The 17,486-nt window shown below is 41.9% G+C and overlaps 2 protein-coding genes across 2 annotated transcripts in view; one reads left to right on the forward strand and one right to left on the reverse strand.

Annotated features, from left to right (window-relative positions):
* Window positions 1-17,486, forward strand: part of SLC10A1 (solute carrier family 10 member 1) — a 322,488-nt gene that overhangs the window by 174,735 nt on the left and 130,267 nt on the right.
* On the reverse strand, window positions 2,152-17,457 carry SLC39A9 (solute carrier family 39 member 9). The gene is made up of 8 exons (XM_083747772.1): window positions 17,241-17,457; window positions 16,664-16,828; window positions 14,415-14,523; window positions 11,229-11,426; window positions 10,472-10,540; window positions 9,950-10,035; window positions 8,259-8,393; window positions 2,152-5,882 (listed from the first exon to the last, which is right to left on the reverse strand). Exons 2-8 carry the CDS (start codon window positions 16,757-16,759, stop codon window positions 5,652-5,654), a joined length of 924 nt encoding a protein of 307 aa, XP_083603898.1. The 5' UTR covers window positions 16,760-16,828; window positions 17,241-17,457; the 3' UTR covers window positions 2,152-5,651.

Here is a 17,486-nt window from a genome sequence, read left to right on the forward strand (position 1 = left end):
TAAAGATCAGGAACAAGGGTGGGAGACCAGCAGTACCTCCCATTAGCCAAGAGACCACTATAAACGTGACACGGTGTGGGACAGGGGTCAGCAAGGTTTAGCTTGCCTGGGCCGGTTCACTCCAGCAGAGATCCTTCCATGGGCTGGATTGTGCACGCGCCTGCGATTTCCAGCTTCTGCACAAACGCGATTTTTGGTGCAGAGAAAGCGAGTCCCCACACTGCACTGCGCTGATTTAGTGCAGTGCATGGGGACTTGCCGAGCAGGTGGCTCAGTTCAGGAGTGGCTCGTGGGCCAATGAAACGGCCCCTGTGGGCTGCTGGCAAATGGGCCTTAGGCTGCTGGCCCCTGGTGTGGGAGACAGATCTGGCCTCCAAGGAGCACAGGACAACTCCCATTGCCACTGCAGCAGCAGGCGATGCTTTCCTTGGATCTGCTGCTCCTGAGGATCCTGCCACCTGAGGAAGTCCTCACCTTGTCTCATGGGTGGGCTGGCCCTGGCTGAAGGGGCTGCATATAGAGGGGTTTGACATAAAAGCAAACACTAAGCATTCCTACAACACTACTGCTGTCTAGAACTGTGGCCTCTATTTGCAGTAACCAGCATTACTCTGGGTTAGCATCTTAAGCCAATGGTCGCATGAAACTAGGGACAAATAAATCACTCTGTTACCTTTGCATGCGTTTTCTCTAAAACCCACCCCATCCTCCCATTAATATACATTTTAAAAAAAATATAAAAACACAAAAATCCCATAATTTTTATACGCATTTCTCAACATAATGGGTTGCACCATTTCTCTTCCAGCCCCTCCGCCCCATTTTATGCTATCAACAACCTTATGAGGTAGGCTAGGCTGAGGGACACTGATTAGCCCAAGACTACCTAGTGAGCTTCGTGGATGAGTGAGGATTTGAACCCAGGTCTCTCAGGTCCAGCACTCTAACCATTACATCGCACCGGCACTCCTCAATTTCATCTACACCTTTTGGCAGTTTCCCAGGGGTTTACAAATGATTGCTCAGTGCAGGTTCGCTATGCAGCATCACACAAAATTTTAATGCGCCTTACAAATACGTTGCTGCTCAATAAGCTATCATTAAAACCATTTTATGCATAACTGTAGCAAATTCAAAAATTATTGCACACATTAGTTAGAAATGGAGATGTATTATTTTAAAATACTGAAATTCCTCATACAAGAAGTTTATGATTTTTAAAATATATATAGAATAGAATAAAAAAATATAGAATAAATAAAAAACCGTATGAGGATACCTGTTTAGGAATGGTAACAGTGTGAGCAATCCCTAGTACTTCTCAAAGCTTATTCTCTCACAAAAGACTGCATGGTTCTTCAAAATCCTTCCAAACAGCTATCAGAATTTAGGAATTGGGGATATCACTGTGAGATGGTTCCACTCCCATCTCTAAGGGCAATTTCAGAAACAAACAATGTGCAACAGGAGATAGCTCGGCTGGCTACAGCGTGGTAACGCCAAGGTGCAGGTAAAATCCCTGTAAAGGACAGCTGCATCTGCCTGCATTGCATGGGGGTGGACTAGATGATCCTCAGGGTCCCTTCCAACTCTATAATTCTAAGAACTTCAGCCCCATGGGAGTTACCAAGCAACCAAAGTCTATGTCCATAGAATGAACATTTAACACAGGGGTTCCTAACCCTGTTAGCCCAAGAGCTACACTTGGTATTGGCCACCCCTCTGAGAACTGTGCAAACGTGACCAGAATAAAAGTGCACACACAACTTCTTCCAGATGCCTCTCTTATTGGAAGTAGGAAATTCAACAGCAAATGGGCTTTAACAGTAGCACCCTGGCTATGAAACATCAAAATTGTGATTTTTTTGTGGGTACCAGGCGAAAATGTTTGCTTATGAATGATTTTCAATTTGTTAGAAGTCCATTTCATAGTATTCTTGTTATGAACGAGTGTACCCCACCCTGAAATCCAAAAAGAGGGGTATAATCTTTTAAAAATAAATAAAGGTTTGTATTCAAGGAGAAAGAAGATCAAACACAAGCGCAACTTGAAATGAAATATGTGGTAGAAAAGCTACACACACCTCTAAAGTACAAGAGACTTACTAAACCTCTACAGCAAGACTATTCACATGAAATAAGGCCAACTCCTTTTAGCAATGCAGCTAATAAGAATTTTAATATAATAAAAACAACATTTTTTTAAATGTTCACAAAGTGGGGGGGGGGAAATCAAAAATAAGGCAGCCATCCATGGAATGATTTCATGTGTACAAATGATTTGGGGGAAAAACATTAAAATTACACTTTTGTACACAGAATCAGGTATACAGCTGTGCCCACAAAGTCCGAGCTGCTCAGAAACATAGCCAAAGCACAGAAAAACTGATCTCCTTTTGAAACAGACATTCAATTTTCAAATGTCTCTGTAAGCACACCCACCCACCCAAGTCTCCTGTCATAAAGTCTCATCATAAAGAGCATAAAACAACAGTACATACACAAGTTCAAGTTTTCCCCATTTGAATACAGATGGCTACAAATGCAAGCTTGCTCTGAGTGTTTTGAGTTGTTGAGCCCTCTGAGCAGCTGAATATATTTTTTCTGCTGTTTCAAATTATCATTTGCAGTTATCCTGAGGAGTTTCCTTCCACCATTTGGAGATTCGGTGTTCCCTTAGCTGTCCTCTTAGCTGTTATAAAACAAGTTTAACTCAGGCAAGAGATCATCCCTGTTTTGTGAATGAAAGCAGGATAGCCAATTAAATGACCAAACAATGTTGCACACAGATCGAGCTCATCTTAAACTGATTTCCACTTAAACTGATTTCCACTTTCAACTCAGTCCAAAACTGACATGAATAATGGAAGTACATGAATTTGCAAGTAGTTACAAATAATAAATCCCTTTATCCTCAGCAGTCTATGGCTCCTAGGAGTCTACTGCGAAGCCTAGATTGGAATTTGTATTTTACTACTAAGAACTAAGAGCAGAACTAGACTACAAAGCCCTCATTTCAAGTGAAGATTGAAATAAATCCACATTTACCATGACCAATCTGGAAGATTCTTTAAAGTTAGGATTCTCACAGATACAAGAGATGAAACATCTGGTTGCTGTTAATAATGTAAATGTTCCCCCCTCTTTGCTACCTACTTTTCTTGTGGTAGTTAGCAGGTGAAGCAACTAGACACCCTCACCACCAGAGTGGAAAATCAGGTTGCTTCTGGCAACATTCTAACCTCACAAGATCTTGACACACTGCCTCTATGACTTATCGCTCTTAAATTGATGCACACAATATAATTCTATAGTGTGAGAGGTATACAGTATAATTCTAGATCCTGTCCCAAATGCTCTAGACGCAGCCCTATAAATCAAGGACAGAATCCAATGAAGGCATCCTACCAGTGGCATGATGGGCCAAAAGTTAGTGAACAGGGATGGCAGAACTGGCAGGCCTTGTTTTCATAAATACAAAGTGATCCAATATAGGCAGCTACTGGCCACTTTCCAAAATGTAATGAGCAGCTAAAGGCAACTCTGGCCAACAGCAGGATTTTCAAGATACCAGCATCACAACGCTGACTCTCAAATATTAAATATCCTAGGAAAAATTGTTTTAAGTGTGGTTCAATTCCCATTCCTACACCCATTGCTTCTATGTCAGATAGTTTGCCGTTTACCCACAAGTTCCCATTTTTGCGGTTTTCCTCTCTGCCAGCTCAGGAACAGCTTCCTCATCATCTTGCCCACCACAGTAGGCCAAATCAAGCCTTTAATTATACTTGTGCCCAACTTACCTTTGGTCATCAATGATGAAGATGTGACATGCACATCTTGGTTCACATATCAGGTGTCTGTACCTTTTCTTTGTTACAAGATTTAAGAGTATTTCTGTTTTCAACATAGAGAAGAGATTCTTCTTCAAAAGAGACTCTTGATCAGTACAAAAGCATTTTTACTTTTTTAAAGCAGGCCTATATTACCTGTGTTGCACAAACCCAGCAGCTGTGGGTTCTTACAGTCCCAGGCAGGCAAAAAGCAACAACAGGTGTTTTATTCAAGCTTCTAGTGGATCCCCTTATGTAGTTGGGTACCTGGTAGAATAGATTACACTGGGGAGGCCTGCTGAGATCTTTTAAAGTAGGTCAATAATAAGCCTCCAGAAAAGACAATACATACAATATTGATTCTGTGTGGATTTTTCACTTACATTTTTAATGTTAAATGCCCCCATATATATATATATATATTTTAAAAAGATCCCTGGTGAAATTTTGATCTTGACTGTCACTGCTGTACCAATGCCAAACAATACCAGCAAGCAAGAACCACCCATTAAAACAAAACCTTCATGAGGAATCATACCAGTATACTATGCCAGGACACAACTACAGGATGTGAAGAAGGCATGGAAGAGAACAGAACTGTAAGAGCTACTGGGCTGTGAAAAGATGGGGAAACATTTGTCACGTAGAATAACCAGTGCTACAGAAAACTGCCAATTCATCTTCTTGCTTTGTGTGTGTGTTTTAAGATAAAATGACCATTAACTGAAGAACAATGGAGGTGAAGGTTTCAAATTGAAGTAAAAATTGTGCACCAAGAATGTACATAAACTTTCAGATATTTTAGGATTCTCCCTATGACTCTTACAGTTTCTTTCACAATGAAGTTAAGTTTATAGGCCAAAAGAAAGGCTCTTCTCCATGGAAAGGCACTGCATTTCAGAATTGCAGTTACACTCGATGTTGATTGAAATATTTCGGATTGCAATATTTTAGAATCAGATTTCAGAAAGAAAGGGAGGCTCAATTCAGACAGGCTCACAATTTAGAATGTTTCTTGTTTGTAATAACAAGAAATGTTAAGGTCTTTGCTTCTGTATAGGTAAATGCTTTGGGCACCCTTCACTCTTAATGAACAGTGCTTACCTTAGTCTATTTTAGCAGAATAAGCCTTTGTAGATGTGCACAGTGTCCATTTCAATAAGCACATACCCCTCTGCGCTCAGAACCACCTAACTTTCAGCCCAATGTGACTCCTTGATTCTACCATATAGATGATAACACTCAAGGGACACAATAGATGTGCTTCCTAGTAATGCAATATATAAAATCCTATCAAGCTGTTTAACTTGTACAGTTCTTTTCTAGGACTTTATCCTGTTGGTGTTTCTTCACCAGATGCATCTCCCAAGATAGTTATGCCATCATTATCACATGAAAAATCTTGGAGGTGAAAACTAGTCCCAGGTGTCAGAAGGCAGCATCCAATGTCAAGAGGTCAGCTGTGAATGCTGACATATAGAATACTTTTGATTATGCTTTCATGATGAGCCACAAAGTCTTTCCCAAATCATCTGCCATAGAATCTCTAAATTCCAACTTCCCTGAGAATAGGGCAGGAAGTCATAATTAAAACATCTTCAGAAAAGGGAAGTTATGCAGAATTTATATCCGGCTGTCGAGAGTATCATCTCCTATGCTAACAAGCTTTCCCAGAAATCCTCCTTTACGTCTCTCTGACTCCTTAAAACAGATGGGGTGGTTAACAGGGTAAGAGAGACAATGATAAAAGGGCAGCTTGACACACCAGATTGCTGCTCACATCAGAGACTGAGGAGAAGATCGCTGCACTTCAGACCTTTAATGCTGGTGTCCAATGGACAGAATCAGAGGAATCAGGCAGCCGAGAACTAATGCTGCCACCTCCAGGCGACTGAGTCCTTTGCCTCCAGTAGAGTCAGGTTTGTGGCTATGTCCCATTCCGCCCACTTCAGGGAGAACGTGAACTGTGGCAACATAAAGAAAAGTTCCAGCAGAGAAAAGCATGGCGACTCCAGTGGCATTGACGTCTGAAAGTGCTTGTTTGCTGCTCTGTAAAAGAAGAGGGTGGAAAGGGAGAGAAAACACAGAGTTGATCTGTCTTTAATAATGCTTGTAACTTATTCCAGGGAAGAAGTCAACTCTGAAGAAATGTTAATGTTGACTTAAAAGGATTTCTGCAATCAAAAAACCAAGCTACCTTTACAGCTATCTTCCCTCATTGCCCCCTAATGATTATTATCTTTAATGCACATGCACTTGTCATTGCAAAAACAGACTGCCTACAGATGGTTAACATAATATTGATTATGAAATCATAATTTCCCCCCCTGTAAGGGTGGTGGGCCCACTCAGATGGCCTGCACTCAGAAACTGATGGAAACTGGTGTGTTCCTGATCGCTCTGGGGGATTTTCCAGTGGAGAAAGCTAACGATTCTTGATCTCGCTATGGAATTGTGCAATGAAACGTGTGGTTGACACAAACATTCCCATGCGTCCTTTCTGGCGTTGTGGAGCCCAAGCAGCCCTTTGGTATTCTGAGAAGCTCCAGGCTACAGAACAAGTTGGATGAAGACCTGAGCGCAAATGGCTCAAGCCCTGCTGTGAAGCTGACCAAAGACGTAATTATGCCTACCATGTGGCAGTGCGAGCTGCAAAAAAGCTCATTTTGCAGCTCGCATTGCATCCTCTTGCAGTCGGTAGCAGTTATTTGGGACAGTCTGGAAGTTACTGACTCCCTGGTGTGGGAGGGACCTCTTTCAAAGACCTACTGTGACTAACTGGTTACACACTTTGAGGATAATGTTGCTTGACTTTGAAGTGATCTTTATTCTGCACTTTTTGCACTCCACTCAAACACTTCAGTATATATGGAACTAGTGCTGTTACATGTGCCACATACTACCTTTTCTGTATTTATTGTGGCAGCACATACACTTTGGGACTGACTCCCTGCCTACTGACACCAGGCAGGCTTGCCCTTTTTTCAGCTTCTGCTAAAAATATTTTTGTTCAAACAGCCTACCCAGATATGTCATATATATAGTATGTTGATATGTGCTTTAACTGGTTTTTAGTTTACTGCTGATTTTATTTTATTCAATGTTTTGAATAGTTGTTTTTACTGACAAGTTTATTGCTTTATAATTTTTGTAAACCACTTTGAGGGTGTTTGTTTGTTTGTTTGTTTGTTTGTTTGTTTGTTTTTTACAATCAAGCAATGTATAAATTTTATGAAATAAATAGCCAAACAATGGTTTTCATTCAAAGCATGTCTGCACAAGGAACCATTAACAAAGTTGGATCAAGACATGCTCTTCTGTGGGTAAAGGGCTCCTGCCAGTTGCAGAAGGGACTCTAATCCTGTGGGGGTGCCTGCTGGGGGTGGGGGCAGTTAATTTCTACCCAATCATCCTTAAATTACCATTTCCCATACAGTTCTAGACGGTTATCCTGTCATGAATGGCATGCTTTGAATGAGCCACAAGATTGGCTGAAGACCATCACCCAAATTGGATGCTGTTAATGAACTATTTCTGAACTGTGTTGATCAAAGATGGGATGTTCATGTTCTGGCAAAAAGTACCACACCTGCAAGGAAGCATGAAAGGCCGGCCATGCAATGCTAGTTACAAACAATGAGTACTGTACTGTGCCAGAAGTTACAGAAGATCAAGTACAAACAATAAGTATTACAATGTGCAAGAACATGCTAAGGACTGCCAGGAACATCTCACTCAGGAATATCAGATTCAGATGCACAACGAGAAGAGCATATAAGATTAGACCGTCTCGGACTAAGCTGTGTGCCAGACTGGGATCCTGAAGTCTGCCACCCATAACTCTTACTAGAACTTGATCACTTCTAGTGAAGAGAGAGCTGAGTGTGTATGTGTGTGTGAGACTGAGTGCATGTTCCCTCATCTTGTTATATGTTATGTTTGTTAATCAAGAAAGCAATGTTATAGAATCACTCCAATACATATTGGTTGTCTGACTGCTTACTTGCCCTCTCTCTCTAGAGCTTACTGAATCTCATTTATGCTAAACATCTAAACAGGTAAAAGAACCTAGTTTATTCTTACCCCCAATCAAGTTTTCAGAAGGCAAAAAGGAATGGTGGAATCAGCAGAAATTGTTTCCACTCTACCTTTCTTCACAAGGGCATCCCCTTCATTCCATATAAGATCCATTATGTTTTTAGTTACTGTGCAATTGTCTAGCTGCAGTTTTAAAAAAATATCAGTCATGCAGACATACTTCTATTTTTTCAGCTGTAAGATTAACTGGATGGTAGTGTGTTAAGTGGCTCACAAATAAAAGTGACAAAAGGAGTAGATAGAGCACTTCTGAAGAGTTGATTAAACACTGGCGATGCTCCTCAGCTATTAATCAGTATTCTGGAAAGTTAGACCTGAAATATTTACCTTGCTTAGTCCCAAGTAAGTCACCATTGACAGAACAGGGGCTGCAAGTGCAAAAACCAGCAAGTGCTTCCTGATTCGATTCCGTTCAAGACCAGCATGCATTAGAAAGGAAACAAGACCAAAAGCAGCTGGTGCCTACAAAAGAAAAAAACAGTCAACAGAACTCTTACGTACAAATACAAAAGAAAGTGACACCCCTCTTTCTGCTCATGTGAAATTAAATGTTCAGCTAGCCACACTGATACTAGCATGTAGCCATGCTGTGTGTAGCTTTCTCTGCATTTATGGTTATTCTGAGCATGAGGTGTACTACAAGCGGCTCATTTTTACTTATTAGATTTACAAACTGCCTTTCAAAAAGCATGCTATTAGCACTTCACAGCTCAAAGGTTTGCATAATTATCAAAATCACATTAAGAAGGCTATAAATGGTCTTTTCCACCTTCATTTTTATATTTATTAACTTCAAAGCAGCATCAATCACAAGTTTCTGCTGGAAAATGCACTTCTATTCCTAACTTACCAACAAGGAAGTTTCACTATGTGACCTGGATTACAGCGGGGAAATTCTCAATTCATAGATTTAGAACCTTTTAGCATGACATCCCTTTTCTGCTTTTTAAAATAAGCTAAAATGACTCTTTCCTCACAGGGAAAGGACTCTGATTTCAACATTTTATCACTCCTTTCCCATCCTAGGCTATCAGAAAGATGTCAGATACCACACACTTAAATGCATATCTTTACTACTAGGATGCAATATATAATTGTATGCCAACTAAAGAACAATTAAGAAAATGTGTGGATGTCTTAAGACCCACATAGTTTATTGAATCAAAATTTATACAACCAGAGAGAATTTCTGTTACAATTTCAAATTCCTAACAGCCGATAGTGAAATATGTAGATTATTGCATTGCGTTATACATGGGACTTCCTCTGAAGATGGTTCAGAAATTTCAGCTGGTGCAGAATTCAGTGGCGGGTTGCTCTCTGGGACAAGATAGCTTCAGCATATAGTGCCAATCCTGGTCTGATTGCACTAGCTGCCAATTAGTTTCTGGGCCCAATTCAAAGTGCTGGTTTTGAAGTAAAACCTTAAATGGCTCAGGACTGCAATACCTCAAGTACTTTTTCTTGCCCTATGATCAGTGGCGTAGCGTGGGTTGTCAGCACCCGGGTCAAGGCAAGTAATTTGCACCCCCTAACCCGTGGATTTGCGCCCCCTAACCCTTGGATTTGTGCCCCCTAACCCTAACCCCCAGATGTTGCGCCCGGTGCGGCCGGCCCCCCCTGCACCCCCCACGCTACGCCACTGCCTATGATCAGATCTGGACCTTGTGCTCACCATCTGAGGCCTCCTCCATGAGAGGTCCAGAGGGCAGCAAAATGAGAACGGGCCCTTTCTGTGGTGGCTCCGTTGTAGGATGCTCTCCCCAGGGAGGCTTGCCTGGTGTCTTCATTATCTATCTTTAGGCACCAGGCAAAAACAACTTTTCTCCCAGGCCTTTGGCTAATGAGCCAATCTATGGCTTTTTAAACTGTGGCGGGTATTGTTTTTGTTTGTTACTATCTTACACATTTTTGTGTTGTAAACTGCCCTGTGATGCTCAGATGAAAGGTGCTATAGAACAGTAATAAATTTAAAAAGCAAACAAGAAATATGTAAAGGTTTGAGACTCAAAACTTACCTTATGTAACATAATCGCAACAAACACTATTAGCTGGACACTGGTCTGAGATGTGGAAGCAGCCGCACCCAAGGCAACACCATCAGCTTAAGGAGGATGGAAAAAACCAAACCACACAAAAGTGAACTCACCCATTGATCAAAGGCTTACTGGGACCAATTTATGCAAGGAACAAGCGTACCAACACACCTCTTATTCCACTCCAGAGACCTGAACCAGAAGCTTCCCCCACCCCTCAGAAAAAAAACTTAAATTAAAAGCAAATTGATACTTCTTGCTTATGCACTGAATTACATGTCCCCATTAGGTACATCTCCTTGAGCTTCATGACAGTCTTCTCTCTCCCTTCTCTTATCCAATACAAGATAATGCTCAGTTAGCCTGGAGCTGGCTATAGCAAGCATGATACAAAGGACTAATTACTAGTGTCACATTTAGCAAAGCAACCCTAATTCTAACCCAGGTGACCTGACAATATATGAAGATCTTTGGCATTATGCAGAAATGAAAACAGTAACCTACCTGCAGCATGAACAACTAGTCCCAGTGTGGTAGTAATTTTGGAATTGCCCGACCTTGCTGCTTCTGGGTCTGAAATAGTTAAGGAATCTTAAGCAAATAAGATACAAATAAGTAGGAAGAGAACCCTAAAGAAAAATATTACAGGCATTAAGGCACAACTTTTCAACTGAAACCAAACTACAACTTCTTAAAAGGTCACTTGTTTCTTTATTTCAGATTATGTTTAGAATTAAGGGAAGGTGGAATATTCCAAAAAGCTTTGAGAGACATTAAACTTCAGTTTTCCTATTGCCCATTCTCTTCCTGTTTTTATGTGAGGGGTCTGTTTGCTGCAGCTGGCCCTGGATATATAGTAATTGCTCCTTGTTGTTTCTAGTATTTTACCTATGATTTTTAAATCAATTTTCTGTGTTTCATTGGACTTTTTGTTATTTGTTTGTTTAGCATAGATATTTTCTGAAAAGCGGGATATAAATTTATTAAAATAAATAAAGTACCAGTAGCTGCATTTTCACTGATTGCTATTATTTCCTGAATTAAGACTGCATTTACCCAGTACTTTAAAGCTGTCATACTGTGTACTTTTTTGTTTAACTGTAAAAATCTAGAACATTAAGAAACATTTTCTTTACATCAGTGAGTGTTTAACAAATTGTTTTACTTAAGAGTGAATACCAGAATATTCATTCAGTTACTTGAATATTTCAAAGCCCTCGTAATTTATTCTGGTTATGTGTCCATAGAAGTTAAGACTTACCATCTGTAGCGTGGACATGAGAACTGCCAATCTGATCTACCAGAAGCATAAAGACAAACCCAAGGACCAGGGAAACACCAATATAAGCATGTAACCTTGAATGGTCATGGCTGTGGACATGGTCATGTACTACGGGCACATCTGCTGCCTTTTCTGATTCAACCATCTTTTGAGTCTCACTAGCTGGGTGGTGCTTTGCTAGAAAAAACAAAAACAGGACAATCTGGAGTTATAACACAGAAGCCTCAAACATTACATTCCCAACTTATTTTTAATTGTCAAACAATTTGTTGCCCTACTAGTCCCAAAGCACTCCTTTGTGCTTTTGGAAATAGAGTATTGCAATGATAACCAAATTCTCTATAGCATATGAGGTAATCAGGATAGCTATGTGGTGTTCTTTATATCAGAGGAAGAGATTACTGTATGTCCAGGGAGCCTCTCTCAACCTTGGGTTCCCAGATGTTGTTGGATTACAACTCCCATCTTCCTTAACCACTGGCTCTGCTAGCTAGGGATGATGGGAGTTGTAGTCCAACATCATCTGGGGACCCTAGGTTGAAAAAGGCTGCCCCAGGATGTAACACCAACATGGCTCAGTCATCTGCCTCCCCAGCTCTCTGAGCTGCATCACGTTTTCCAGATGGAAAGAGTTAGTAAACGGAAAGAGGAGACAGTTAAGGAGATGGGGAATGAGCAACAAAGATGACAGTGAATATATTCTTATTAACCCTTATCTGCAGGGTGAATATATCTGTTTCCAAACGATTAACAATTGGAAAGTGAAGCATTCATCTAAGGTAAAGGTGCCCTATTAGCGGAATGCCAAAAACTTTATTAGGGTAATTTCTTTATTAGGCTAACTCAAATGTCGCAAGATGGTGTGCAAGGTTTTGAGTTCTCCAGATGGCTTGGGTGGAGTTTGGCGAGGCTGTCTGATGATAAAACCATCTGTATCTATATCTGGTACGAGTCTAAAAATGGGATGTGGAAGGAGGCAGCAGACATTCAAAATACTCTTTAATGTGTAACATAGGCTTCAGGTTGCACCAAGGCACTTTAGGAAGGCAAGACACATAATGCTCAACTCCTCATCTCTGAAAATACAAACACCAGCTGTTACACAGTTCTGTCTCCATCCTTAGACAAAACAGACAGGTTCCTTCGAATAAAGAGAAACTATGCAGTCTTTATGCTAGCAAAGGTAAAGATTTTTAGGTGTATTTAAGATCCTCTTGCTCCGCTTTGGGATCCTGCTGTTGTACAGCTCAGCTATGGTTTAATGCGAATGAGCAGCATGGTGATGCACACTGCTCAAACATTCTTCACAAAGGAAACAAGCCAGATGCTGGCTTGTCCTGTTATCCAAACCCAAACTTGTGGTTTGTCCCTCTCCACAAGAAATTATAAGCCCAGGTTCAGATGAGACAAGTCAGAATCTGGCTCGTTTCATCTTCTGCATGGCAGGAGGGAGCAGCACCAAAGGAATTCTTGAAAAGGGTGCAGCAGCATGATGCTAATTTACATTAAACTATAGTTTGTTTAAAATGGATTTAAATGAGATGTGCAAAGAAGGCTGGTTCTCTCAGCCTAACACCTTAATCTTATGGTTGTAAGTTGTTTTAAATTGTTGTTAATATTGTTTCCTGACCTGGGACCTTAAGGTGAAGGGCAGGTAAAAAAAAAAAATTAGCAGCAGCAGCAATAACAACACCACACTGTGAGGTACAGTCTTCTCTAAAATCTAATAAGCACATAGAACTGTCCGGAATGTTACCTATTTTTCACATTATAATCTTTGAATCCCCATGGTATATCACAAGCTGCTTTTGAAAGCCCCCTCCATTTCAAAAACCGACTGCCATGTGGCATGGGGTGCTGTTAGTCAAGAAAAACAAATCAAAATTTCTCCTTGGGCTCACAGAAGTAAGTTTCAAAGTTGTCCGGATCCTGGTTATGATCTTTAACCTATTTTGGACCTTAAATTAAGATGGAAATAGAAAGCTTAAAATTGTTCTACAACTGTTACAATTCAAAATACCTCATAATCTATAAGACCACAACTTGGGACTGCAAACAAACTAAAAGTTTCTCTTCTGTAGTAACCAGTGCTTGAATTTTTAATCATAGAATCTTAGAGTTGGAAGGGACCCTAAGGGTCATCTAGTCCAACCCCCTGCAATGCAGGAATCTCAGCTAAAGCATCCATGACAGATGACCATCCAACCTCTGTTTAAAAAACTTCAAAGAGTCCACCACCTCTCATGGGAGGTTCCGCTGCTGAACAGCTCTTACTGTCAGAAAGTTTTTTCGAATGTTTAGTCAGAATCTCCTTTCTTGCAACTTGAAGTCATTGGTTCGAGTCCTACCCTCCAGAGCAGGAGAAAACAAGCATGCTCCCTCCTCCATGTAACAGCCCTTAAGATATTTGAAGACAGTTATCATATCTCCTCTCAGTCTCCTCTTTTCCAGGCTAAACATACCCAGCTCCTTCAAATGCTCCTCATAAGGCTTAGTTTCCAGACCCTTGATCATCTTGGTTGCCCTCCTCTGTACACGTTCCAGCTTGTCAACATTGTTCTTACACTGTAGTGCCCGGAACTGGACACAGTATTCCAGGTGTGGTCTGACCAAGGCAGAACACAGTGGTACTATTACTTCCCCTGATCTGGATGCTATACTTCTGTTGATGCAGCCTAGAATAGCATTAACTTGTTTTACTGCTGCATCACAATGTTGACTCATGTTAAGCTTGTGGTCCACCAAGACCCCTAGATCCTTTTCACATGTTCTGCTAGTAAGCCAGAGGTCCTCCATCCTATATTTGTGCATCTGGTCCTTCCTGCCTAAGTGCAGAACCTTACATGTGTCCCAATCTGTTAAGGTCATTTTGAATTCTGATGCTGTCTTCTGTGGCATTAGCTATCCTTCCCAGTTTGGTGTCATCTGCAAATTTGATGAGCATCCCCTCAATTCCTTCATCCAAGTCGTTTTTAAAGACGTTGAACAACAACGGGCCCAGAACAGAACCTTGTGGCATCCCATTTGTCACTTTTTTCCAGGATGATGAGGAACCATTAATGAGTACTCTTTGGGTTCGGTCAGTCAACCAGCTACTAGTGCACCTAACAGTTACATCGTTTAACCCACATACTCTGCACCAGAATAATAGTGTTGTTTTCTCACCCTCCAGGATATCTTCATAAAGTGCATGTACTCCTTCAGGCACAATGACAGCCAAGGCAGTTCCACAAAGAAGTCCAGCACCAAGGACTGTGACCAGCTTCAACCTTTCCTGCAAATAAAATTCAGAATGAATATTTCATAAGAACCAAAATTATGACACACAAATAATTTTTGGATAGATATTGTTTGCTCAAATATACACCTGAGCTCTTGATATTAGAATTGGGAGAGGGGAACAGAAACTTGTTTTGGTGCTAGCAAGATGTGGCACTTCAAGCGTCTTGCCTGCCCACTGCCAACCCCAACCTTAAACTCTGGAGCTGGAGAATAAGTCTGGGGCTTTTTTGTGATGGGCAGTGGTGGCACTTTACACACCTTACCACAAAAATGGCTATCCCAACTTTTGTTTGTAGCTTGGAGCAGCATAGCAGCAGGATGGATCATTGTAATGTGCCTTCTGAAACACAGTACAATTGCAGTGTCACTTCTTGCCAGCTCTAAGCTAGAAAGCAAGGGTGGGTCTCCTCTCATTGCCTTTCATCTTGGCAAAACAGGAAAGCAAAAATGCAAATAACTGTTTAAAAAAGAGAAACCGAATAGTGCAATTCTGAATACATGTATTTGAACTGGCATTTTACCAAGGACTGATTGACACAGCTATCTACAGAAACCCTACAAATCTCCAAAATCTAATGTGGGCATACACTGCAGGAAGCGATAGTCGATCAAGAGGTCTCTGGACCACATACACATAACAAATGTGCAGTGCTTAAAAAACCCATTTTGTGCATTTCCAATATGAGCGCCACTTAATATTAATGCATCACACCGCCCTAGCTTGCTTAAGCAAGTTGGTAGAAGGGCTCCTTCTGTTTGCATAAGGGACTGAGATCCAGAGGAGGCTTCCAGCAGTGGAATTAGGAACTGAACAAACCAGGCGTTTATTTAACCAGCCATGTAGAAAAATGTAATATCATCTTCCAAATACATAGCTCCTCAGCCACTGTGGCCCAAAGGTACAGTACATCCAAGATTTCTGGAAAAACTTGCAATTAGCTGAAAAGGTGCTATTCACTACAAAAGTTACACAACTAAGGAAGCTGCCTACTCCAACTACTTGTTCTAAACCAGCAATATTTTCAAATTACTTGTTGTAGCTCAGCACTTTACAGTCAATTCTCCCAAAGAGAAAAATCATAGTACAGTAAAAAGTATCCAAAAGCAACCGTGCCATTCATGTTTCTCACAGTAAAGTAGTTGCTGCATATTATAGAAATCTTTTCTAATAGTGATATTTAGCATGTATGCTTCCTTTAAATATGCTGCCATTTCTGAAGAAATGAAAGCCCATATAAGAACTCAAGTACTGCCTTTAATACATGAAACATCGGGTGATTGTTTGTCTTGTACATTTAACCTTTAGCATCAAATTTCACACACCCCCCCAAAAGAAAACACACACACACCATGGAAGCTTCAAAAAGTATTTTTCAGGAAGTTTTTATCACAACACAATCCTAGTGCTATGTATGCATTTTTTAAAAAACATATAAGATCAGAAGAATCAGAGATACTCTGTCAAATGGACAGAGGGGAGGCAACAGGTAGAGGTTATGGGGAAAAGTTTCCTTGTTCAAGTTTGAGTTACCAGTAAAGGACAATAACAAAGTGATAAAAAACATATCAACATTTTTAGTATAAAGAATACCGAGTTCTCAGTAATTTGGATTTCACAAGACATTTCTGCAAGCTATACAAACCAAGCCACACAATACAAATGTTAAAGCTACTTACCTTTACCAACATTTGCACCACACACACCCTTAGCAGAGGGAGTTAAAGATCAGAGGGAACTTAGTCAAGTAAAAATTACAGTTAATCACAGAGAGAACTCAAAACGCTGCTTTTGCTTTTTTAAAACCTCCAATTTTTGCCACCTCTTCTTCCCCCCTAGTCATCGTAGAGCACGGAAATCGTGACGTGTGGATCATGGGTAGCTGGGACGTGTACCCTATTTCAAAAGGTGGGCTAAGTTTGCAGGTTAGGCTTCCGTTTACCCAGAGCATTTATTAAGTTGCTTTCTCTCAACGTTTCTCATTTGCTGCCTCACTCTTTTTGAAAAAGCAGGCGGTTCTGTCTGTCTGTCTCTCTCTCTCTCTCTCTCACACACACACACACTGGACGAACTCGCTCCTGCGCGTCTCCCTTACAAAAGCGGACGGACAGTTACGCGGGAGCCTCCTCCTTACCTCGGAAAAGTTCACCGCTAAAGGGATGATCCCGGCCACGTAGCAGCCAACCAGCATAGCCAGGGAGAGCAAGCTGATCGACAAGAAGTCATCCATGGCCGGCTTCTGCTCCTCGGCCGAGCTGCTCGCAGGGGCTCCGACTCACGAGAGGATTCGCCTTCCCGGCTGCGGAAGGGGAGCTAGCCTCAGGGGTCGCATGAAGCAGCGAGCGGGACAGCGGCGCCTCCTCCCGCGCCCGCAACAGGCCGAGACCCCGCGAGACACCTGCGCTCCTGGGACGCCGCAAACTCCCCCCAAGGCCCCGTCCGCCCGCTGCCTCCGCGGAGAGGCTCGGAGGCCCCGAACCAACCCCTGGAGGCTGCCTCCCGTCCCTCGGACCCGCAGCTCGAAGGACAGGCGCCCTTGCGGTGCAAGCGGAGAGACAGGCAGGCCGGCCGGCTCCCGTCACGCAGAGCGAGAAAGCTACGAGGGAGCCCGAGAAACGGCCTGTGCCTCAGCCTCCCGCCACCATCCCTGCCGCCAGCATATGCCCAGCTCCCTCAGCTGTTGCCATGAAGGCCAAGTGGCAGCTCCTCACTCGACTTCCTCTTCCCTCACTCGACTTCCGGGACACTTGGCAGTTGAAAGGAGGCCCGTTGACCAAGCAACGCTGCATTTGACTCCCTCGTCTTCCCTGCCCAATTTTAAGATGGCGGAGAAAGGGGAGGAGAGCTGGGCACTGTAACGGGCGGCCATGCGTTGTTGTCTTTTTTGCCAGGAATGAGACGGCCGAGCGAGCCCTCACTAAAGATGGCCGCTTCCTGAGTTCTTGCAAAACTTCCGT

Source organism: Podarcis gaigeae (genome assembly GCF_964106915.1).
Source record: "Podarcis gaigeae genome assembly, chromosome: 1".
NCBI classification, from domain to species: Eukaryota; Metazoa; Chordata; class Lepidosauria; order Squamata; family Lacertidae; genus Podarcis; species Podarcis gaigeae.

Coding starts and splice junctions, on each gene's coding strand:
- SLC39A9 (XM_083747772.1), bottom strand. CDS start 16,759: ATGGATGACTTCTTGTCGATCAGCTTGCTCTCCCTGGCTATGCTGGTT. Junction 10,541..11,228: donor TCATGTCCACGCTACAGATG/GTAAGTCTTAAC, acceptor TAACTATTTCAG/ACCCAGAAGCAGCAAGGTCG. Junction 10,036..10,471: donor ACTAGTTGTTCATGCTGCAG/GTAGGTTACTGT, acceptor ATCCTCCTTAAG/CTGATGGTGTTGCCTTGGGT.